Source organism: Ctenopharyngodon idella, chromosome 18 (genome assembly GCF_019924925.1).
Source record: "Ctenopharyngodon idella isolate HZGC_01 chromosome 18, HZGC01, whole genome shotgun sequence".
In the NCBI taxonomy this organism is placed as follows: Eukaryota; Metazoa; Chordata; class Actinopteri; order Cypriniformes; family Xenocyprididae; genus Ctenopharyngodon; species Ctenopharyngodon idella.
The window spans coordinates 27,814,258-27,838,161 of NC_067237.1; the positions used below are offsets into that span (position 1 = coordinate 27,814,258).

The following is a 23,904-nucleotide window of genomic DNA, read 5'->3' on the forward strand; positions in this document are numbered from 1 at the left end:
AAAACATGCTCCACTTGAGCATTAAAGGGGACATATCATGAAAATCTGACTTTTTCCGTGTTTAAGTGCTATAATCGGGTTCCCGGTGCATCTACCAACCCAGAAAATGTGAAAAAGGACAACCCAGTAACTTTGTTTTGGTAAGCCTTTCTCTGCAAGCATGTGAAAAAATGAGCTGTTCAGATTTCGCTTCTCTTGTGATGAAGGAAGGGGATCTTATTATAATATTACCGCCCCTTAATCTGTATGTTTCCGCCCACGGTGCCACCATTTTGTTTTCGCAAGTGACAGCGGTGTACCAGTAACACTGGTCCTGGAGTGCAGCTGTCCTGCACAGTTTAGTTTCAACCCTGATCAAACACACTTGAATTTCTTTATCAGGATTACTAAAGCTACATGAAGGAAGATGAGTTGGGTCAGAGCAAAACTGCACTCAAGAACGACCGTCCTTGAGCTTGTGATATGTCTCAGCTATGTAAACATTAATCACTGATCTGTTAACGGTAAACATATGAGTCTCCATAAACTCCTGGCATCTGAGCCACTAAGGATGCAGTGGTTTAATTTTATTTATGGAGGGAATGTGTCCAAATAAATTCATATACCAGTATGTGCAAGTCATTTTACACCAGACTGGTTTGCACATGAGGATTTGCACAGAAGTTGATTCTCAAAGATAGATCAATACCAACTGTTCATGATCTAATTTTATGTATATTTCGTGATGTTTGCAAATTGTCTTTCTGAATGTTTCGTTAGCACGTTGCTAATGTACTGTTAAATGTGGCTAAAGTTACCATTGCTTCTTACTGTATTCACGGAGACCAGAGCCATGTCGTTATTTTCATTTTTAACCCGAAAGTGCTTGCAGTCTGTTTAATTCATAAACGTATTGAGTCTCTCCAACAGTGTGTAGCTTTAGCTAGGTATTTTGAGCTGAAACTTCACAGAAACATTTTGGGGACACCTGAGACTCATATTACATCATATAAAAAGGGGCATGATAGGTCACATTTAACGGGTGCCATCTACAGAGGTTTGCATGAAGCATAAGCAATGGGACTGAAGCTTAACCTGAGTGTCTACTCACAATATCATCAGCTCCGATTCATAGCGCACCAAGGCATTCTTCTCCTGGACCAGTTTAAACCATTCCTGCATCAGCTTTGGATCGTCCTTTTTACCCATTCCTGCAAAAAGCACATTGGAGAAGCATGAGAAACCTGGCAGTTAACCACCCACTGACACACAGACCTGACACAGACACCCACACAGCAAATGCGATGACAGCCAAGCCAGGATGTCTTTGTCAGGGCAAGAGTAGGGTGGGAATGTGGAAGACCGTGATGAGGTCGAGCCTGCCGGGTTCACAGAGGATGGCGTGGAGGTGCGACTTCTGATTGGACAGCATGTCATATCAATGCTGATCAGACTGGACTTCTGAGGCATTTGGTCTTTTTCAAGGCAGTGGATATTGCTTCAAACTTTAAAACCTTTTTTTTTTTTTTTTCAGGACTATCTTTTTAAAGTGTGAAAGCTAATAATACCATAGAAGGCAATGTCACAGGTATGTGTCAAAAAGAGTGAACATCTAAATTAATCTAAACTTTACCTTTGTGGGTCCGTAGCTTGCTCCAAGGAGGTTTCCTCCAAAAATTATGCAAGTTACCCAATTTTACACCATTTTAGCCAATATCATGGCAATAAATATGGCATATCATAAAGAAATGTTCCAGTTTTAATAAAAGTTAAGCTATACTGACAGCATTGGTGACAGTGTTGATTACCACAATAATAATTTTGACTTTTCTTTCAAATTTTACATTATCCGACTGGCATGTACAATATCTTTGTCAAAGAATTTTGCTAATTATTAATTCTTCTAAATAATATATAAATATAAATAATCTAAGAAAATACACATACACACACATTAACACATACTACTGTTCAAAAGTTTCGAGTTACTAAGAATTTTTTTTGGGGGGGGGGGAAGAAATTAATACTTTTATTTAACAAGGACACATTAAAATTATCAAAATTGACCATAAAGACACTTTTAAATTTTTAAATAAATGTTATTTGCATTTTTACAACTACTCAAAGAATCCTTTTTCTCTATATAAAAAGTCATGCATCATACATTATACTGGATATATTCTACACAAAAATGGTTAGAATCACACTTATGGAAGAAAAAAAAGACAAGTCAAAATCATTTTCTGTGGTAATCGGCATCGATTAAGCTTGTATTGAACCTGGAACATTACTTTAAAAATTACTCTGGGTCAGGCTCATGACTCAATATTTTTTACCTGCACTGCAGTTAGACATTCCTCTTATGTACTACATGAGGTAAAAAATAAATAAATAAATAAATAAAAAAGCCTCATGGCATGCACTGAAGTCCATGATCAATGCAGAATACTGTCACTGACTGAATATGGGAACAACTGTGCATGTCAGCCCATGCTAGTACAGTCCCAGATGTCTATGAAAATCCCGTCTCCCATCTCTACACACACATACATTAACACACAAGTGAAGCCAAGCGCAGAGATGAGCCATCACATGGCAAACCTGGATGCAGCATGACGTACTTAGCTGACAGAGAGGCGGCTCTTGCAACACAAAAGGAAAAAAGACAGTACACACATAAATCGAACGGCTGTGCTCGCGGTTGCTGGCCTTGACTGTTTTAAACACTCAGAGGCAAAGTAGAGGTCCTCAGACACAAAAACAGTAAGAGACAGAGACAACAGAGGACAGGGAGGCTAAACTTATCCAGTGGGACGCACTGTGAGTGGCCTCCCCCACACTCAGCCCCATGCTTTCCCAAGAGGAACAGAGAAAGAAGAACCACAGTTAGAACAGTCGTAGAACAACCACGCTAACGTCATGCCAAAAGGGCACTGTTATACACAGGCATAGTTACACACACCAGATTACAAACCGACAGAAACAACACAATGTTGCCGAACATTTGTGTTTTGTGCTACTGCATTTAAAGTCAACATGAAATTTCATTCACAACCAATTCCATTCTAAGCAGAAACATAAAATTTATTGACAAAACTGAAACGCAAATTCATTAAGAATAAATCATATTTTAATTAAGTACATAGAATAAATTAAATATAAAATATATTTATTATTACTACTATGTTATTATTACTCCTACGTTAACCAGCGATAAAATTAACACAAAAAAAAATACGTTTTTATTAAAGCATTAACTAATGTTACTTTTTTTTGTAATTACTAGCCAAACATGGCCAAAAATCAACATTATTTTCCCCAACATAGTGGCCTTGATCATGTTATCCGAAAAAGAAAGAGCAAGTTAATACATTTTGATGAAAGACTACAAAGGCAGGGCTGCTACACATTTCTTAAAATCTAAATTTAAGACTTTAAGACCTTTTTTACCTGAAGATATTAAAATTAATACTGTATGCATATAAAGAACAAACTTACCCCTTCTCAAAATACATTTTATTACAAGTATTTGTATTATATGTAATATGTAAACAGTACTCAATTCAGTACTCCATACTAAAAATATAAAAATGGTAAACAAATGACATGTAACAAACATCTAACAGTGCTTAGTAAAAGTTCAAATCTAACATGCATAACTGGATGTAATGTGAATAATCAAATGACATGTCAAATGACTGAACGGCTGTTTGAAACATTTAAACTGCCTACTGTTCAGAAATAGAAAGTAGCAGTCTGCTTTGTTTACAGGGTTACAGCTGCATTTTTGATGTTCCTTAAGCGCCATCTACTGTCAGAAAGTGAATGTGCATTTTCATTCAGTGCGTCTCCTTCACTTGTTTATGCTTCTCTTCCATGTTGGGGTAGTTTACATCAAAGCGTGGATGCCTCTTTAAGGCAGCACACATGCAATGTTGTAAATTTTAACCAGCTGATTGAAAAGTATTAAAAAAATGTTTGCCTTCATTTCCATAGTACTTAATTTAAATGTCTCGTGACATAAATTGTTTGGCTTCATTGCTGTCATTAGTTGTAGCCAACCATCTCTGAAACGGGTCATCTTCGAGCTATTGAGAGTTAAATTTGCACTCTCTCATTTTGTTCAAATTTGCCTGCTCTCTTCTCTCCAAGTGACCCTCCTAGTGAAGCGCGCACTGTGACGTACTACGTAAAAAAGACGTATGTAACAGTCTAGTTGCGAACTGGGTAGGCTACTACACAGCCTAAAAGTATATATTTTTCGAACAGATCATCTTAAATTAATGCCTAGCAGAAAAAAATGCAAATATTTAAGACTTAGAATAAGGAGATTCTAATTTCAGACTTTTAAGACTTTTTATTACCCCATGGGAACCCTGCAAGGCAAACCTTTTTCGTTGGAATAATGTTCACAATAAGACCAGGAGTCTGTAATAAAAAAAATAAATACAAATTTTGATTTCATGTTGACTTTAAATTTGAATGTAATGGTATGACAAAGACATCAAAAAAACTACCAAGTTTGGAGACCTCACTTTCCTGTTGTGTTCCCCTTACACATGCTATCCTTCACAGCAAATCATCAGTGTTATGGAAACACATGAACACACAGTGAATATAGTCTATGGATTACCATGACACAACTCTGTAAAGGAGCTGTGAGGTTGGGACACATGTAACTTTGACAGTTTTAGAACTCGGCAAGAGCAAATGAAAACCATGCTGTTATTTAAATTCACACTTACAGACAGCAGAGCAGTTTCCCCCAAATTACACACTAACGATCTGTCATCGTATCAGGTCGGCTCTAATGTACTAATTAAAAACATATTCCATGCTATCCTCATCCTCTTTAAAGTAAGGCGTGTATAAAACAAAAGTGGAATCTTGAATAATAAAGGAAATAAAATGTGGCTTTATCTTCTGTTGCTACTGCTGAGGGCTGGGCGATATAAAAAACATTTACCACATATTCAATATTATTTTGCTGATACAGAATTTTAATAGCATCTAAACCTCTGTAACAAAAAATGCAGATAGTGTGGGCAAGTTTGATTCATTTACCTGAATCTGTTCTTCCAAATGATTCCTGATTCAAATACCGATTCAACATTTTTTTTGGATTAGCTGTTCACAGCAATTCTGGCATGGCACATTACAAGTTTTAAAATGTAATACATAATATTCCTGGGTAGGGTTAACCAGCCGTTCATAAGTTCTTTTTTAAATTGGAACATAAAGTCCACACTAGAGGCTTAGTAACTACTAGGTAGTTTGTAACTAACTCTGTTCTTTATAGTAGGTCGTAAGCTTTCCGTAAAGTAATGCATAGACTTGTAATATGACGTTTACCTTCAATGAGCAATGAGCAATAGCAGTCTTCAAATACTTGAGCGGAAGTTGTGTGGAAATGTCGTGAATTTCAGTTTATCTTTCATTCTAACTTTTTTTGCCTCATGTAACTAATGGTAAAAGCGTTTCAATTTCAGTCAGCCTGCTATTTTATTCCAACCGTTACTCCTGATCAGAGGTTTCCGTATATGTTAATATGCAGTTACGCCTCAACTAAGTTTAATGGTGCAACACAAAAATATTTAGTAGTGTGTAAGTTGTAACTTAGTACCCATTTACGTCAAAACTAGGCTAAGCTGTAACTTATGCACAGCTGGTGCAACCGGCCCCTGTTTATTACAAATAATTATGTTGGTGAATATAATTAAAAAAAAAAAAAGAAAAAAAAAGTTACTTCTTGCTTAAAATATTTTGAATCTACTTGGCAACTATGGCTATTTGGTAAAAGTCTGAAAAATATCATCCAGCCCCCCTACTGTTACAAATTTGTACATCAGAAGCATTGACGCAATCTGCTGGGGGAAATCCACTAAGCCTGGACACACATGGGCAGAGGAGAGGAGTAGACTTTGTAGTTGAAGGGCAAAAGCAATACTCCACAGGTCCAATCGGTTGTCAAAGTAACGCCGCTGGCCATGTTGTTATGAAAACACAGCTGGCCGGCGGCAAACATGACTGGGTTTACGTTACCTTTAGGGGCACAGCAGGGGCAGAGGTACAGGGCTCTTCGGCGAGGGATCCCGACATAGGGCTCAACTTCCACAACACAGGAAAGGAATGAGAGAGAGAAAGAGAGAGAAAGAAAGAAAGAAAGAAAGAGAGAGGTGGAGGTGACCAGAAGATTGAAAATGGGAAAGAGGAGAGAAAGAAAGAGATGTGGAAGAGAAAAAAAGTGAGGAGCGAAATCAAAAAGAGAAAAAACTCTGGGGAGAAACTAAAAGCAGCAGTGTGATGCGACATAGTGGGAGGAAATGGCACGGGACAGAGAGCAAACATGAATGAACTGAGAAAGAGAGGTGAAATATCACGCTATTCTTTGAACTTTTCCTTTTGTGCACTACTGAGGGCAAAGTGGTGACTCAAGAGTAAACCTAATGTCTGCACAGGCTACATCAAAGAAGTACAGTATTGCAGCTGCTAGTCTCCTGAAAGTAGGGTCTATCCATACAAAAAAATGTGGATTTTAAGTCCTAAGGTGGAATTATTATATCATCTTACAGGATGTTCCCATTCTGTCTGGGTGAAAAAAATATTTCTCAATCCTCACACTACGTCTGATGTGGAAATCAGCTATCTATACAGCAGGTGTCAATCCAGCCACAAGAGGAGAAAAGAGATCTAGATAAAAAAGCATCAAATGAACTTGAGAAGAATGATTGGCACCAGAGTAAAGGATTTCGTCAATGATGCATGGGAGCAAATTAAAAGGCAGATCCTTGTACAATTCTTTGTGCTCTGTCATGCTGGGCTGACAGAATGGTTTTTAAAATGCTGAAACAATTGGATGAGATGTCGGGTAGTTCACAACAAGGGACTATCACAGAGGAGTTTCTCAGCGCAATCCTTGAAAGCCTGCGACCTTGTTTGCATTCAGAAGCGGTTAAAACTAATCAGCACTAATACAACCTTGTCTTATGTGAAGGCTGAGGAGATATTTTTTCCCTTAGTTGCCTATTCTACATAATTAGCTATGTTTCCATTCAAAGTTGCGAATTTATGCGCAAAATGGGAATATCGCGTAAAACAATTGCGAATAAAGCAGCGTTTCCATCCAGTGTGTCGAAGAGAACGAGATCGTCAATTTGTGATAACTTGCACTAAATATCACTAAGAAAAGTAGGAGAAACCACTGTATATAATAATTTTCATAATAAATTACTAAAAGACAAAACGCAATAAACGCATTTCGGAGGAAGATGCCTGCTGTTTGGGAATGCAGTCATGTAAGTTCTGGAATGTAATTATACCAAACCACTTTGACAACAGACTCAGAGTCACATGATTTTTTTGATGCGCATTGAGGAATTTATTCGGTAAATGTGTATCCGTCAATAGTTTATGCGCATGTTTTCTTATCGGATAAAAAAAATGTATCCGACTCAAACGAGCACATAAGTTTTGTATGCGCACTTTTAGAATTAACACGTGTTTTTGCGTTTCCATCCAGCAGTTTTTGATGTGAAATCACAAAATGCGCATAAAAATAAGTGGATGGAAACATAGCTATTGTCCCCTATTCCAACCTCTTCAACACTTTGTGTAAATAAATAGACATTAAAGGGTTTTTTTCATTGAAAGGATTTGTTTCAATCTAACATGCAATGAGCACTACTCATCATCTCATATCGCTGGCTCATCCTCTGCAGTTTTTGGAAGAATTGAGGAACTAATTATCCACGAAAAGCAACAAGCTCGCATTCTTATGCAGACATGCATGGAAACGACCCACGGGAATCAGGACATAAACAAACGCACACATATGCAAAGTTACACAGAAATCCAAAACAGCTTTCTGAAGTTTTTTAATTGGTTATATTGTTTTGGATATGACAACCAAGTTTTCCAGCCAAGAGATGCCTTAGGCCTCAGAATGCTGACAGTAATTATGCAAAGTGTTTTTGAGCTAGGATTACAAGAAATCCACCAACTGTTAGCAGGTCTGCCACCAACTCGATTGTGATGAGAAAAACTCACTCTTCCAGGACAATCAATGCAAGTGCACAGCTCACATGTTAGGCACTTAATCTCTGTGCAAATTTTAATAAAACAAAAGAAAATGTAGCCACAAGCAGCAATTATGGGGTTGCAGCATTACAATGCCAAAACAGAAATCTTACGAACTTTAACAAGTTTAACTCATTTTTGGATTTCAAATGCTTTTTCCATCATCTTGAGCCAGTTTACCAGAACATATATAAAATGTGAATATGTTATACTTACCTTAGTTTCATAATTAAATGATTGTTGATAAATACTCTAAGCATATGTAAAGACCCATAACCTAACACCTAAAATAACCCTTGTTACCTTCCAAGAACTTTTTGGCATGTTATGTTTAAGAAACATCTTGTTGCATTGAAAAAGATTCATAAGATGGTTTAAACAATGCCTCAATGTCCTTTGAAAACAATGGGTAATTTATTCACCATCACCACGCTATCTCCTGCCTGCGTGTGTGATTTTGGCATGGCTTGCCTGTAACTTCACAGTATGATCAACGAAACGCAAGACAATACACTCATTCAAACAAGCACTCAGTAGTTCCACAGTGTGAGATGTAAGGTTTGGGGATACAGTGAAGACGTACCATACATGATGGAATCAATCACAATGAGGCACAAACACTGGGATCTCTCGGGGTCTGGGGCCCCTTATGCAACTGAGCAGGTATGGGAGGAAAATATAAAAGCTAAATTGCTGGCGAGTAAAGCAGATAGGCATTGGCTCTACAAAAGGCTAGAGGGGAGGGGCTTAACCAGGATTTCAAGCTAGCTACATCTGTTTGCTTAAGCATTTTGAATTTGTTCTGCTACATATTAAATGAACAATTTTTAGTTTGCAAACTAAGATCAAAACTGAAAGCAAATTTAATGCCAGGGCAATTTGCATGCAATAATGTGGCAAAAAAAAATTGTGTTTGTGTAAATTAGAGATTTTGTATTGTTCAGATATGAATAATACACAAATATATTAAATTATTATATAAAATGTTTATATTTACACAATTTATTAATATATTTAAATAAAAAAAGTTTATAAAAATTAAACAATCATTAAAAATTATTACATATACATATATACATATATATACATATATACATATATATATATATATATATATATATATATATATATATAACACACAACTATATAACATACAAGCATAGAAATTTCATAAAATATATAAATTATATATAATTAACATTAGATATTGAGGGGCAAATGTGAGAGAATTTAGGCACAAGGAGGTAAATAAGGGAAGAAAGGCTTTAGTAAGTACAGGGGGAAAAGAGAGGGCGTTAGTTGTTAGTCCATTTCAAGCAACAGATTTGAAATACATACCGCCCAGATGCAAATCCAGGATCTCACTGTAATTAGACTCTCCCCAATAGTCTACAATAAGGATATATTAGAAACATGTTACTGCACACACAGGCACAGCCAGTAGCTTCAAGTCATGCATATACTGCACACAAACACACGCTCACGCAGTAAGGTATGCCGAATATACATTTATCACAACTTGTTATTTGGCATGTAAACAAATGTAGTTAATTGCATTTATATTGCATGTCCCGTAATGGTAGATGGGCACATAGATTTGTTGCACTGCTGCGTTCCACCACAAGGGCAGCACGGACTCTGGAGTGCGATGTTTTCGCGTCTACAATGGCTTGTTTTTTTTTTTTGTTTCGTTTTTAAAATCCTGTCAGAGTCATCGGTAACACTATTTCAATAGTCCACTTTAGATATTCTACAAACAATAAGTAACTTTGCAACTACATGTCAACGTATTCTACTAACCTGAACCCCACATCTAACCCTAACCTAACAGTCTACTAATACTCTAATAAGAGTTAGTTGACATGCAGTTGCAAAGTTACTTATAGTTAGTACAATGTCTAAAGTGGACCATCGAAATGAAGTGTAACCGTAATCTGTATATGAAGGAGAAAAACTTGTTATTCAATGTATCTCGAGCATTTTAACCCTTTATACTGCAGATAATCTGTACATCTTGTAAACATGTGTTATGCTAAACAACAAAACATGAATATAAAGCATTTAGCAGACAACTTACGAGTAAAGGTGTTTTATGATTGACAAAATGGAACAATATAGATTCAAAAGAAATAGCCTATAATAAAATGTTACATCCTGAGTCATTTACAGTGGATCCAGTGAGGCGGCACACAAATCTATGTTTGGCGTGATCGGACTGACGGGGCATGCAGTTGTGACACACATGAGGAGAGATGATGCTCGGCATGAGGATGGCACGATATGCTGGGACGACTACAACACCTACTAGAGTTATCACCACGGATACCTGAGCGTCTCTTACGCTGTTTTGGACTAACACTAGAACCTTTATACAACCCTTAGAGAGAGTAAAGGATAAAAAGAGATTAAGAAACACTAGATATAAAACATGGGATGGAGGGGAGAGGGGCAGGAGACAGAGGAAACAATAATTGCAAAATCATAAATTTTGTTCTACTGCCTATAACTACCTTACTGTGAAATCAGCTTCATACATTTCATACAATTGTTTACAGCTACAGCTACTTGAATTTGTTAACATTATTTGTTAACATTTTGCAATAGGAAAATTATCTTTGAATCCAGTAATGAAAATAAAAATATTCTAGAAATTCTTTTAGCTGTTACTGTAGCACTTGTTGAATGGATAGTTTTTGATAGCCCCTTGTCATGTGCAATTCAATGCAGAAAACATAAAATAATGATCATGGGACTGACAAACCATTAATTCTGCAATACCTATATTTGATATGTTAGAAGTAATTTAATTTAAGACTTTTCAAAAGAATAAGGTTTTTAAAAAAATATTTTATAAAGATTGCTGGGCCAGATTTCCATTTGTATGTCAGGTACAAATCCTCGGAATTAATAGATTTATTTATTTTTTATGCAAAAAGGTGTCCAAAAAAAAAAAAAAAAAAACTTTCAGCCAGAGAGCTTAAAAAGTAATCTTGGTGAATAAATAATTGAGAGCTGACAATAACCGGGGGGAATATTCACTACAAAAATGTCTATGACTTTTTCATGACTTTCATGGTTTAATTAATTATCATTGCCTATTACAAGCCTGTAAATCACAATTGTAACATTCCATGATATTTACAAGTTTTCCATAATTATGGGAACCCTGAATGTAATGCTAATGTTATATCTTGAGCCTGACAGAGTGAAATAAATTTAGTAATGAGATACAAGCTTCTAGCAAGGTTTGTATAAATGAAAAAAGCGCATTACATTACTATGCATTAGAATACTAACCCAAGTTATCGTAATAGCTTTTAATCATAAGGCAGAGGATGCATAAACATCATTTTACTTTTAAGTCTGCACTGTAGTTTGAAGCTTGAAGCTAGAAACAACAGCAAACAGCGCTTTGACTTAAAGGTCAAAGTATAACTACATAGAAAAGCATGAGGTATGAAGATCTGCTTCGAGGCTTTAACTCTTAAGCAGCGCATCTAAGGAAACGTTTGAATCAAAAAAGTGAGACAAAGAGAGAAATACCTGCTTCCCCTCGCAGCGCCTTTTCCACCGCGACGCCTCTCTCCTCTAACTGCCTCTGTTTCTCTTCCACCTGCTCCAGTTGCCTCTGAATGATCTGAGGAATTAAAATGCAGCTTCTGGTTGAGTTCACTCTATTATTCTGCATGATAATGGCTGAAATTCAACTTTCTGACAAACTCATGCAAAAAAGTCATTAGTATGCTTCCACCTGGGCTCTATGGAGTCTCTTGAGCTCCTCTTGCTTGGCCTGCCTCCGTGCAGCTTTTTGTACTCTTCTTGTCAGTTTGGCATTGAGTTCCTCCTCAGTGTACGTCTTCTGCAATAGAAAATTAAAAGTCAGAACCAGCACTCCTGTATCCGGGTCAGTTGTAGGCGGATCCTTGTCTGGTGTCTCATGGACGTCTATGGCAGGGGTTTGCGTAAAATATGACTACAGCAGAGTCTAAAACAGAGCTTAACGTCAAAGCTAGTTCACTACTACAACAGACTGAAATACTTCTGGCTTACAATTCTAAAGCACCTCTATATGCGATTTTGGTAGTATAATCAAAAGTTTATATCACAGTACAAGTAACTTTTTATCACAGTAATGGTACTGTACATATCTCAATATATATTTTTGCTGCAAATAAAAGAATTGGCATATATATATATATATATATATATATATATATATATATATATATAATGCCTATTTTTGGTAAATCCAGTGAACCAAATAAGAATATTAAATACATAATATACAAGGAATCAGCGCAAAAATGGTTTCAAATTCTGGGTAAAAAAAAAAAAAAAAAAGACTCAAAGCAAAACAGTACAAACATTACAAAATAGAGAGTTGACTGAAACTAAATTTGCAAACTAGAGAACGATAGAACGATATATGGAACAATATATATAAAGATATACTGAATGATGGAATGATTGATGGAACGACTGATGGAACGATAGATAGATAGATAGATAGATAGATAGACAGATAGACAGCAGTTTTTTAGTACAGTACCGTGACTAATGTCATAAGCTCTTGTTGTCTGTGCATTTCATCACAATTGCACAGAGCCAATAAAACAAAGTGTAAGATAGAAAGAGACGGGGAAAAAAAACATTGACTCTGGAGATGCTTCACGAAAGTCTAGTAAAAGCTATGAAATGAGAAAAACGAGTTGCACGTAAACTGTGAGGTACACAGAATAGAAAACTGTATGCAGGTAAACAGCCAGAAAGCCTTTTAAGAATGTCATGTGATGCAGTTACATCCTCCAGCAGAAAGGGGGCGCTTTAGCCTTCACCATGCTGTAGTAAAATTGTTAGTAATAAAATAAAGCAATCTTTGGACCAACAATAACAGACAGGGGTTAGGCATGACGGTGTGATACGACATGCGTAAAATAGGTAGAGACCAATGGGAATGGATGAACACACTACCTTTGTGGCATACGATCTCTTGAACGCCAATGCATGAGGTACATAAACAGACTTAGAAAAATAAATTGGAAAAAACAAACAAAACAAAATGTATGCGATTAGATGGGTTAATGTACAATTAAATCAAATCAGGATTCTACGACAACACACAAACACAAGACTAAACATTTAAAGACATTGGGACGAGTGCACAAGTACAAATTAATGTGATCATGTTTTGTGCAACACAATTCTACTCAGGGTCCAAAATTAAAACCTGCCAACCAATTTTTTTCTCCACAACCTCATGTGGCAACAAACAGTATTTAACATATTCATCACTTTAACCAACAAAACTAGTAAGAAATGGTAAAAAAGTGCCAAAAAGGTTTACATTGGCAAAAAGTTAATTTTGGACCTTTTGGACTACAAGATTGGTCTAAAAGACTTGCTAGAGGGTAAAAGTACAGCAGCTATTAAACCAAAAAAAAAAAAAAAAAAAATTTCTTTGAAAAACAACACTAAATGAAAATAATTTAAGATAATAATTTGGATGAACAAAATCCTAAAAAAAAAAAAAAAAAAAGAAAAAAAAAAAATCACGAAACACAGCTTCATATCCACAACTAGACTAGTTAAGAAAGACAGATGAACATTGCACTCTAAATGTGCCTACTATAACACTGCACCCTAAAAGTGCCTTTTTTATTCTATAAATTCTGGTGAACACTATGTCTTTTTTGTTCTCTCTATTCACCCTCACACAAACGCACAAGAATGCTCGATTTCTTACAGGTTTCGAATGAAACAATGCTGAACAATACTATTTGTTTTATACGTTTTAAAAAATATATCTTTACTGTTTTTTTGGCATAGTGTTGCATTCGTGTTCTGTATGAAATCTGGTAGCTTCGAGCTGTTGTGCAATACATCACTGAAATACCTCTTCCTCTTTTCCTTTCTCCTGTTCCATATCTTTCATTTTCACCCTCTTTTCTTTGACTCTTCGTTCATTCTCCCTCTCTTTTGACCTTTCCTTGCCCTTTTCTGTAACTCTTCCTTTTTCCATAGCCCTGTCCTTAACCTTCTCTTTGGATTTTTCATCTTTAATCGTCTCTTTTTTCAAATCTGACACCAAGTCAAACAGGTCCACATGGCGCTGAGAACAGTAAAAGATTTTATTAAAATTCGAGAAGCTTTAGAAAGAAAACATTTGACTCAAATGACAAAAAAGAAGCTCTTTAAATATTATATGGACTTACATCACCCTTGGACTTCTGAGATGATCTTTCCAGAACATCGTCACAGGAGAGATCAGAGTCCTCAGAAAAGCTGAGATTTCTCCTCAGACGTAAATCTACATCAGTAAATTAAAAGAGAACTTTGCATAAGAAAATCACCAGTTGAAAGAGACTGAGAAAACATGTGTAAGTTAAACTTAACTTAGCAAAATTCTGCAAGATTATAACATAACCCATGAGGATCTGAAGTGAGCCGTCTTATTATGCATGTTTATGTCACAAGCTTCAAATTGGATTTAATCTTTTGACATGCGCATTGCACGAATATACGAGTGTCCCGCTGTTGTTGCATACTAACCATCCTCCTTTTCTTTGTTTTAAAAAGCACACTTAATATTTACCTATTGTGGGTCCTAATTAGGAGACGACAAGCAGACAAAGCTTTATGCCTTGATGCTTATATTAATCAAGCAGTAAAAATGCCCATTTCCATGCCCAAAACAAGGTATCTGCAGATGAGCGTCCAAAGCAAATGCTTGTGGGACAATGGTGCCTGCCCCACTTCACAGACGATCAGTGGAAACAGAATTTTAGATTGACACAACAGTTTATTTTCATCAGCTCGTTCTGTGCGTCATTACGCCATTTCTATGTCATTGCACATGCGCAAAACTTTCCAGTTTTGGTTTTCAATCCAATCAAGTGGTTACATCTCCTTTCGAATGGATTCTATGGTAGCATCACATATGCCCTTTGTGGAGAAGGCAAACCAAAAAACACTAACAATCTCAGGGAAAATTAAAAAAAAAAAAAAAAATCCTACTTGGTAGATGTTGATTATAAAGCCACATGTCATTCAATCAACACCAAAATGTATTGATAAACAGATAAAAAATATATATATATATATATATATTTTACCTAATATTTTTGTGCAATATACTTTCATGCTAATTACAGGTACCACAATGTTATCATGTTATCTTTGCAACATGCTAACAGTGAACTTCACTGAAATCACTTTCAAGGTGAATTAACCGTGCTGAGTATTCCAGATCGGTCACTTATGAGCTTCAATGGCAGTTAGGATGCTGGCTTAGAAAGGAGCTGCCTATGTAGGTCTCATACTTGTAGAATAGAGCTAGGATAGCCAATAATGAATTTTGACAAAGTGATGAAAAAATCTGAATGAAAAAAATCAGCTGACCTGAGGACCTGTCCAGAGGTGATTCTTTCTTCTTCCCTGAGTCTACAGTTGTAGAGCTTGAGGGTGTGCTTGGGCATGACTTGTCATCTTTCTTCTTTTTGTCCTTCTTATAGCCAGAGAATACAGCCTTCCACAGGGACTTGTGCTTGGGTGGTGTTTCCTCTGTGCCAGATAGTCTCTCATTTTTGGCTTTCTTTTCCTTTTTGTTCTTGCGTGGAGAAAACAGTGAGCTGCGTTTCTTGCTCTTACCTCCTGTGGAGCTCTCTGAAGATGTGACAGAACTGTCCATGGTCTTATTGGCTGGTGTAGTTAAGAAACGGTCAGGGAGTGTGTCTGTCTGCTTTTTGGACTCCAAGGCCTTCACCGCAGAGTCCTTGGGAGAGTTTATTTGCTTTTTGTTTTTTCCTGTGGTCTCTGGAACATTCCAGGCTACTTTTGCCACAGCACCCTTGGCAGCCTCTGATTCTTTCATCTTACTAAGCTGCTTGGCCATGGCATCTTTCAGAGCTTGGCTTTTCACAGACTTTTCCCGTGCCCTCATTCGCTCTTCTGCGATTTCCTTGGCTTCAGGAGAAAATTGTTGGGGACTCTTTCCTGTCCGAGAAACCCCTCCAGTAATGTTGGGCTTGCCGTTTTCCATTGCCAGTGCCAGGTGGAAAGGAGGCTTGTCCCGGTTGACCTTGCTGGTTGGAGGGGTGTAAAATTTTTCCAGACCACTTGTGTCTGGAGTGCGATCATCGTACGTGTCTTCAACGTCGTCGGCAAATGGTATCTCGTCTACGCACTCCACAAAAGATTTCCTCACTTCTTCGCGCCGTGGTTTATTCTGTTCCTTTACCCTCATCACAACAGGTGGGTTAGTTCTAGGGGTCGGCACTGGAGCCATGACTGGTTTTGGTTGAGGGGGACTAACTGGAGTCTTAGGTTTAGGAGGCGTAGTCTCAGATTTGGGTTCCTCTGTGTCTTCAAGGAGGTTGTCCCAGGAAGCCTGAGGCCTTTTGTTTTGGAGAGCAGCTGGCTCTTCATTAGGTGGAGGTGGTGGGGGACTGGAAGGAGGTGTGAGCATGGTAGAATCAGAGTTGTTGTAGCTGTCACTAGTTGCTGTCTGACTGGTGGTCACGCTTCCATTAAGACCCAACCCTGAACTGCTGCTCAAGTCCTTCTTCTCAGAACCATTACTCTTTGGTTCCACCGGATATATAACCTGACCTTCTAAAGTAATGTTGATCCTGCGTATGATAGAACGGCCCGCGAAAGTAGGCTTCTGCTCTTCAGACAAGTCCTCTGGGGTATAAGACCTGGGAGATGATGATTCAGGCGTTGGAGTTTTCACAATGCTCTTATCCACTGTTGTTCTGCTTCGATCCAGAGGCGTGAGTCCTAAACTTTTTCTGATCTCTGCGCTCTTCAACCAGAACTCCTCAATGAGGTCTGTTTTCTTGACAGTGGTTTCCTCGGGTGCTGGATCATTCAAGGATTCATCGGTTCGGTTCTCAGAAGCAGGTTTAGCCAAAGGAGTGGAAGTGACTGCTGGGACTGGCTGAGTTCTTACAGGGGAGCTTGAGGAGAGGGGTGAGGGTGGCTCATGGCAGGGTTGTGATTGGGTACATATTGGAGATAAAGGATTACCTGTTGGAGAACAAGCACAAGGCTGGGGCTGGACAGGTGATTTGGGAGACACCGTCTCTGGCTGTGGAACAGGTTGGGAGCAGATGGGCGATAGTGCAACAATTTGAGCAACAGGAGAATGAGGTCTTTTAGCATCAGGACTCTGAGGTGGGGGAATGTCCAGTTTGGCATTATCAGGTAGAAAGGGATCAGGGAAGAAACGTGCACCAGGAGATTTGACTAGTATTACAGGAGAAACTTCTTTCACCTGTATAAAAGAAAAAAAGATTGGCAGAATTTTATAGTATGCAGTGGCTTATGTAGCCACTTTAAATAGAGCAAACAAGTGAGCCCAAGACATTTAGATCTCACAACGCTGTATTACCTCCTCAATGGGTAAAGCAGGTTTTTGGATTGGAGACAGCACAACGTCCACAATCAATTCCCTTGGATTTGCAGATGTTTTCTCTGCAAGGAAAAATAAAATTGGCTCAAATATTGATGGACATTGAAAATCCCCTTGTGTTGAGATTTTAATCATCAAAGTCTGAATAATTATGAACCAAGACATTGATGCAATGTATTCAGAGACGTAAGTTATGCAAGGACATGAACATTTGCAATCATTGGTCTCAAACAAAAATGGAAAAGGCATGAAATTACATGATTATGATTAGGTTATAATTACCAGTGTTGAAAACATGTCCCTGGCTCTCTGGTTTGCCATTATCCAGGGGAAGCATCACCACTTCATCTATGCAATGTGAACGGGCTTCAGCCTCTGCATCTGAGGGAATGTCCTCTGTAACATTAGAAATTAAAAGTGTGAAAGTCTGTTCAAAATATATGGAAAGCAAGCAAATTCTGTATAAATGTCTATTGACAATGTATTATTTCAAACACTTTAAGTTGTCAACCCTGTTACCATCATATTTTCCCCCTTTTTAAATAATTTAAAATAAAATATAAAAAAGGTAAGCGACAAAGTAAAGTCAAAGTAACTTCATCTCATGTTTGTCAGTAGGAGACAACCTTAAAATGTCAAGCTAATTAAGCTAAATTTATTTACTAAAATAGTGAAAGGTGTTTTCAGTTAATTAAATTCTAAGTAGTACTTTGCAATTTCACTACCTCGAGGCACAAGGCCTGGTATTGCCAATTAAGCTCTAAAACTGGTAACATTTTAACCTTTCTAAAGGCGTAAAGAAATCATAACATACGATGGCACATGGATTTGACAAACCTTGATCTATTTCAGTGCCCGGCTCAAAGTCAGGACTGCCCGCTTCTGCGTCATCATCCTCTTCACAGGGCTCTGGGATCACAGGAGAACAATAAGATGATGAATAAGTTGGGCAAAAGTCTAAAAGATTAGTGAAAGACTAAAAAATAGTATAAACTATTAAACTATACTTATGAATATTAGAAGACCTTCCATATACAGAAGGTGTTAGCAGTACAAAACAGTTTTCTGGCTAAATTATGAAATATGTGTGCAAAGAAAGAAAATATCAATCATGTAGCTAGCTAACAAATGATGGTCTTTAGGGAACTTTAACTTAAACATACAATAAGTGCACATGACAAAATGTAGAAATAAACAAATGGTATTAGTAGTTAAACACATGCAAGTATGCAAGTTTTCACACAGTCAAATGGATTGGGCTCAAAACCCACAGCTGTTGAGAAGGGTTGGGATCTGGGTGAGTAAAGAGGTGTGAATAAAAAGCAATGACACCAAACTAACATAAACATAAACAAATATGAAGACTTAGCTGAGACACCCTCTACCACAAACCACCATTTTTGTCAGCAAATTATAATCGTTAATGTTAATATTTAGACAAAAGTTCTGCTCATTACAAGCAAAACTTTGCACCATAGTTTTTTTTTTTTTTTTTTTTTTTAAAAGCTCCAGAATCGTATGCAACCCTTTTCAGTCTATTTCTGTTCTGCATGACTGTTATATGCACAAGGTTGTCATATTTGAGTTTTTTGCGTGTCCGCTCTCTGAACCATGAAAATACCTAGAAATGTTTTTAATTCTTTTTGGCTTTGACCTCTCCGTGGCATTGTGCTGTGGAGACAAAGTGCTTTACAATTATGTTACAACAAGCTCCTTGTGTCCTCCACAGATGCACCACATACATCCTGGGACAATAAATTTAGAGTGTATGAATTCTTTTAACAATCTGTACTTACATAATTTCAGAAGAATGCTTAAGGAAACATGTCAGATGCATGCATTAGTCAGTACATCTTTGCTTTGCGTCAAGCTGAATGATAAAATCACACCAGTCTCACGACTCCAGCATGCAGTAGTGTCGACTTGTAATTGCATGTTACCTTTTAACATGCAATCAGTGTTCAACAATGATTGCAATGGTGTTAAGTGTTTAATAGTCCTGCCATGCACTGATGTGTGTTTGTGTTAGCACTAATATAAGTTTCTGGACTTGTTTTTCTTTTCTACCTTCAGACATCGAGTCCAACCAGGCTCTGACAGCCTCATGACGCATGGATTTGTGGGAGGGGGCTACAAGTAAACCAATGGGAATGGGAACAGGTACATGAAATGCATAGTCACACAACAACATACAAAAATAAATTCATTCATGAATAAATCAAAGAGATTAACAGAAAAAAGGGACATGTACTTAGTTAGCAATGCCCTAATATCCACAATGATGATAAAATGAGACACAAGGACATAAAAAAAATATAGGAGAACAAATAAGTCAACCCGAGAAAGGTCAACGTAATGTCAACAATAACAGTGAGTGATATACAAAAAGTATCAAAGCAAGATAATAGAATGCAGAAAGTATAAGAAGCAAGCAAAACACTGTTGTGGATGAAAGGAAGAGGACAGAAGTTGTCCAACTGACCAGAGAAATTCACATTCACAAAAGCGATCACACATGCAAATCACACACACACATCCCACAACACCTGGTAATATTCATCTAGAGTTCACCACTATTAAAATTCTGTCTGATGTCCAATTTTAAAATAATACTAATAATAATAAATGCTACAAGTGAATTTGGGCATCACAGCATTATAATGTGCAATAAGAAAATGGATATTCATTCTGAGATTATCTAAAGATTACATTTAATCAGTAAAGATTAAAGATGAACTTTAAGTAAGTTAGATGATGGCACAGGGAATTGAACATGCACCAAAAAAAAAAAAAAAAATTTACAAAATCCAATTGCAAGGAAAAACATTTGAGATGCATGTTAATACCAGGTGTAAATAGGACCATCTACCACCCCCAAAAAGCCACAGGGCCCAGGTATGACTCCTCCACATGGGGTTACCTGTGGAAGAGGTGGGCTGTGTGAGCTGGGTGTTCAGCGAGGGCTGGGAGCCTAAGGGTGAGAGCGAGGGGCCCTCCACCACCCCTTCAGCCTGTTTGGATGTCCAGTGTTTGTCCATCTGGATGTCCAGAGGGTCTACTGGATGAATAGCTTGCTGGATGTGCAGGTTTCTAGCTGCATGGTGGCATTACGGGTAGCCATTTAGGTGACAAGATCATTTTGTAGGATTAATTGGTGAGTCCATTAGCCCGTCAGGAACAGAAAATCCAATTTGTTTGAAAAGTAAAAAGGTCCAGGTCACAAAAAGTCCCCATAGGCAGCAATGTGAGCAGAGAGTGAGATTCAGCAGCAATTAATGTCCAGAAAGAAACAGTAAAGACAAAAAAAGAGAGGAGAACATTATAGTTTAGAATAGACTGTAAAGTGCAAAGTTAGTACATACTTTAGAAATGTAGCATGCAAAGTCTCCTCCACAAATGACAGCAATTTTTAAAAAAAGCACCAACTGCATGGGTGCTTTCACACTTGAGCTTTCGATGTGAATTTGAGTACACTTGATGTTAATGTTCAGTTCATTTATTTAGCATGAAGTCGTGTCCAAATCAGCTTGAAACTGCAGTCTGGTTTATGGTTCATGTATGCATGGCCAAATTAGCACAAGTCAACTGCTAATGATGACATAATTTGCACATTATAGTAGGCCTATAATGCATTCTCATACCCTGTTGCAGAAAATTCTTACGTACATTCTTTGCATCTCTTGCATTACACGCGGCAGAGGCAAATGCTTTCTGTGTCTGTTAATGGGATAGTTCACCCAAAAATGAAAATTCTATTATCATTTACTCATCCTCTCGCTTCATAACTTTAAGACTGAACCACTGTAGTCACGTTGACTATTGTTTTTACTACTTTTCTGGACCATGAATGTGGTAATTTCGTTGCTTTCTATTGAGGATAAAACCCTTGGATTTCATCAAAAATATCTTAATTTATGTTCCGAAGATGAATGAAGGTCTTACGGGTTTGGAATGACATAAGGGTGACTACTTAATGACAGAAATTTCATTTTTGGGTGAACTAACCCTTTAAAACAGATGCCGCTAGTATTAACAGTGGTTCTCACTTTAATGACAGAAGCTCAGTTTCAAACTGTTCATCTGTTCAAACAGTTTCAAATCATACCAAGTGTGAAAATACCCTAAAAAAAATCTCATTCAAAACACCTCAGTGGTGTGAATGCACGCCATTTCAACCCAAAATAACATTTTAACAGAAAAAAGTAGCAATGAACAATTCAGGGTAAAAGCTCCATAGCCTTATAAAATCTAGAAAAATCAAGAGCTAATAACAAAAAAAAAAGAAAAGAGGAAAGCAGAAACAGCCAAATTGTGGAAATTTTAATTATGGATGAAATTACAAAGTATCAGTATGTGCTAAAGCCAAACGCATCCACAGGCATCACTACCTTTAAATATACCCGTATCCTCTTCATTTGCGAGACTCTCCAACCAAAGACCTGACTGAAGCTCCCTCTCCCAAGGCAAATACTCTCCCGCTGTCATCCCATACATTACCCCAGCACACACACATACACACAGACACACAACGATGGAAAGACGGAGCAGAGGATAAAGAGACAAGTGACAAGTAAAAGACGGAAAAAAAATAATTTTCACAGTACAGGATGACACACAGAACAAAGAACCTCCAATAACATTCAGAGACAGGAGTACTGAGGACTTCAACAGTAGTATCAGCTACAGTACCACCAAACCAGTGAATCTATAATGCCATGGTCAGAATTAAAATGTTATGAGATAAAAACACTGAGGGACAATATATACATATATATTTTCATATATTCTGAATGATGAAAAAGTGATTCTTATGAGATGAATAAATAGTGATAATGATTACCATGTGTGTACTTTAGATTTGTCATGGTTGCTAATGACAATTGCTAACAATTTAGTTTATGGTTTGTCTTAACCTAGTATTTTATCGATTGATTGATTGATTGATTTTACAAGTAATTAACTGACAAAATGTGGCAAATTTTTTGACTTATGTAATTTGACAGTATAATACATGTACCAAAAAGTACTACATATTGATGTCTAATAATATTATACAATGGCATTATACAATCCTTGATTCTGATTGGTTGACAGATGTTCCTTTTCAATAATTCAAATGTCCATTGACAAATATTCCTTACCTATTTGTTAGCTTTCACTATGTAAAATAGTTGACTCATTTCAAAAGTTTGTCTCGAAGAAAGTTATAAAAGGTTCTTTTTAATAAAAGAAAACACAGTTGGAAGAGGAAAACTAGTTAATTTGCCAGAGATGCCATAAACATAAGAAAATGCAAAAGGTTGAAAAGGGGAATAACAGGAGCACATTAGTATAAACAAGTTTAGAATCTCTGAATGATTCAGCGTCTCACTGATGAGAAATATCAGTGTAAAAAAATTATATATCAGGGGCTGAAGCTCTGGGGTTAGAGCAATCTCTTGGGAAATCTTTTGTCTTACATTTTTCATCAGAAAAAGTCTTACTCAAAGAGAAAATGTAATTTCAAAAGTTCTCTGTGAATATGAGACAGCAGACAACCCTGGTGAACATATAATATCTAATCAGGGGAGCTAGACGCCACATACATAAAGATGGTATGAAGTGGAAAAAGGAAATGAGACTCAGCAGAGCAAACACATTACAGTCTTTCTAGTCCTTTAAAATTATCTTCTAAAAAGAAAAGAATATAAGCTACTTCAAGATTGCCTTCTAAAATCAAATGAACCGCCTTCAAACGAGCCTTTCTGTCCAGGACATCCATCTGCGGCCATTATTCATTGTGTAGAGACACTTTGATCATCTTCACAAGCATAATGAAGCCACTAGCACTAACACGATGCTTACCATCACTCGATTCCTCCTCTTCCTCCTCCTCGTCTTCATCCTCCTCCTCTTCCTCCTCCTCCTCTTCATACTCGTCCATCTCTCCATGAAGGCCATCATCGTCTTCAGCTGCGCCAGGGTCGCTATCTCCCTTTAGTTTAGCGTGGAGCTCTACTGCCTCCTTCCAGGGCACCCCACCCAGATCGGACGGGCCAGCAGCTTCTGGTTCTTCATCCTCTTCCTCCATATCAGACTCTGAGCTGCTGTAGGCATGGATGACTGTGTTAAAATCACAAAATGATGCCTGGCTGCTCTTTTTACTCACAAATAAACAAGTTACCTACACTACCGTTTAAAAGATTGGGTTTTTTAAAAAGTTTTTAAAATAAGTCTCTTATGCTCACCAAGGCAGTATTTATTTGTTCAAAAATACAGTAAAAACAATAATATTGTGAAATATTATCATCATTTAAAATACCAGTTTTCTATTTTAATATATTTTAAAATGTAATTTATTTCTGTGATGGCAAAGCTGAATTTTCAGCAGCCATTACTCCAGTCTTCAGTGTCACATGATCCTTTAGAAATCATTCTAATGGGCTGATTTGGTGCTC

General features: G+C 37.2%; 1 protein-coding gene across 34 annotated transcripts in view; it reads right to left on the reverse strand.

Annotated features, from left to right (window-relative positions):
• The window catches only part of mical3a (microtubule associated monooxygenase, calponin and LIM domain containing 3a), a 116,986-nt gene that overhangs the window by 5,885 nt on the left and 87,197 nt on the right, over positions 1 to 23,904 (reverse strand). For 17 of the 34 annotated variants that reach the window (XM_051870812.1, XM_051870811.1, XM_051870814.1 and 14 more), the window contains 15 exons: positions 23,312 to 23,553; positions 21,856 to 21,945; positions 20,388 to 20,561; positions 19,535 to 19,597; positions 18,305 to 18,376; positions 17,750 to 17,863; positions 17,447 to 17,529; positions 15,454 to 17,329; positions 14,268 to 14,362; positions 13,027 to 13,077; positions 11,807 to 11,914; positions 11,599 to 11,692; positions 10,382 to 10,432; positions 9,394 to 9,444; positions 1,091 to 1,190 (listed from right to left, as the gene is read on the reverse strand). In XM_051870812.1, coding sequence (XP_051726772.1) covers positions 1,091 to 1,190; positions 9,394 to 9,444; positions 10,382 to 10,432; positions 11,599 to 11,692; positions 11,807 to 11,914; positions 13,027 to 13,077; positions 14,268 to 14,362; positions 15,454 to 17,329; positions 17,447 to 17,529; positions 17,750 to 17,863; positions 18,305 to 18,376; positions 19,535 to 19,597; positions 20,388 to 20,561; positions 21,856 to 21,945; positions 23,312 to 23,553 — 3,264 coding nt within the window. Of the gene's footprint in view, positions 1 to 1,090; positions 1,191 to 2,798; positions 2,831 to 6,021; positions 6,088 to 9,393; positions 9,445 to 10,381; positions 10,433 to 11,598; positions 11,693 to 11,806; positions 11,915 to 13,026; positions 13,078 to 13,575; positions 14,165 to 14,267; positions 14,363 to 15,453; positions 17,330 to 17,446; positions 17,530 to 17,749; positions 17,864 to 18,304; positions 18,377 to 19,534; positions 19,598 to 20,387; positions 20,562 to 21,855; positions 21,946 to 23,311; positions 23,554 to 23,904 lie in introns of those variants that run through there. The other 17 variants (XM_051870843.1, XM_051870813.1, XM_051870834.1 and 14 more) reach the window with 17 other exon arrangements.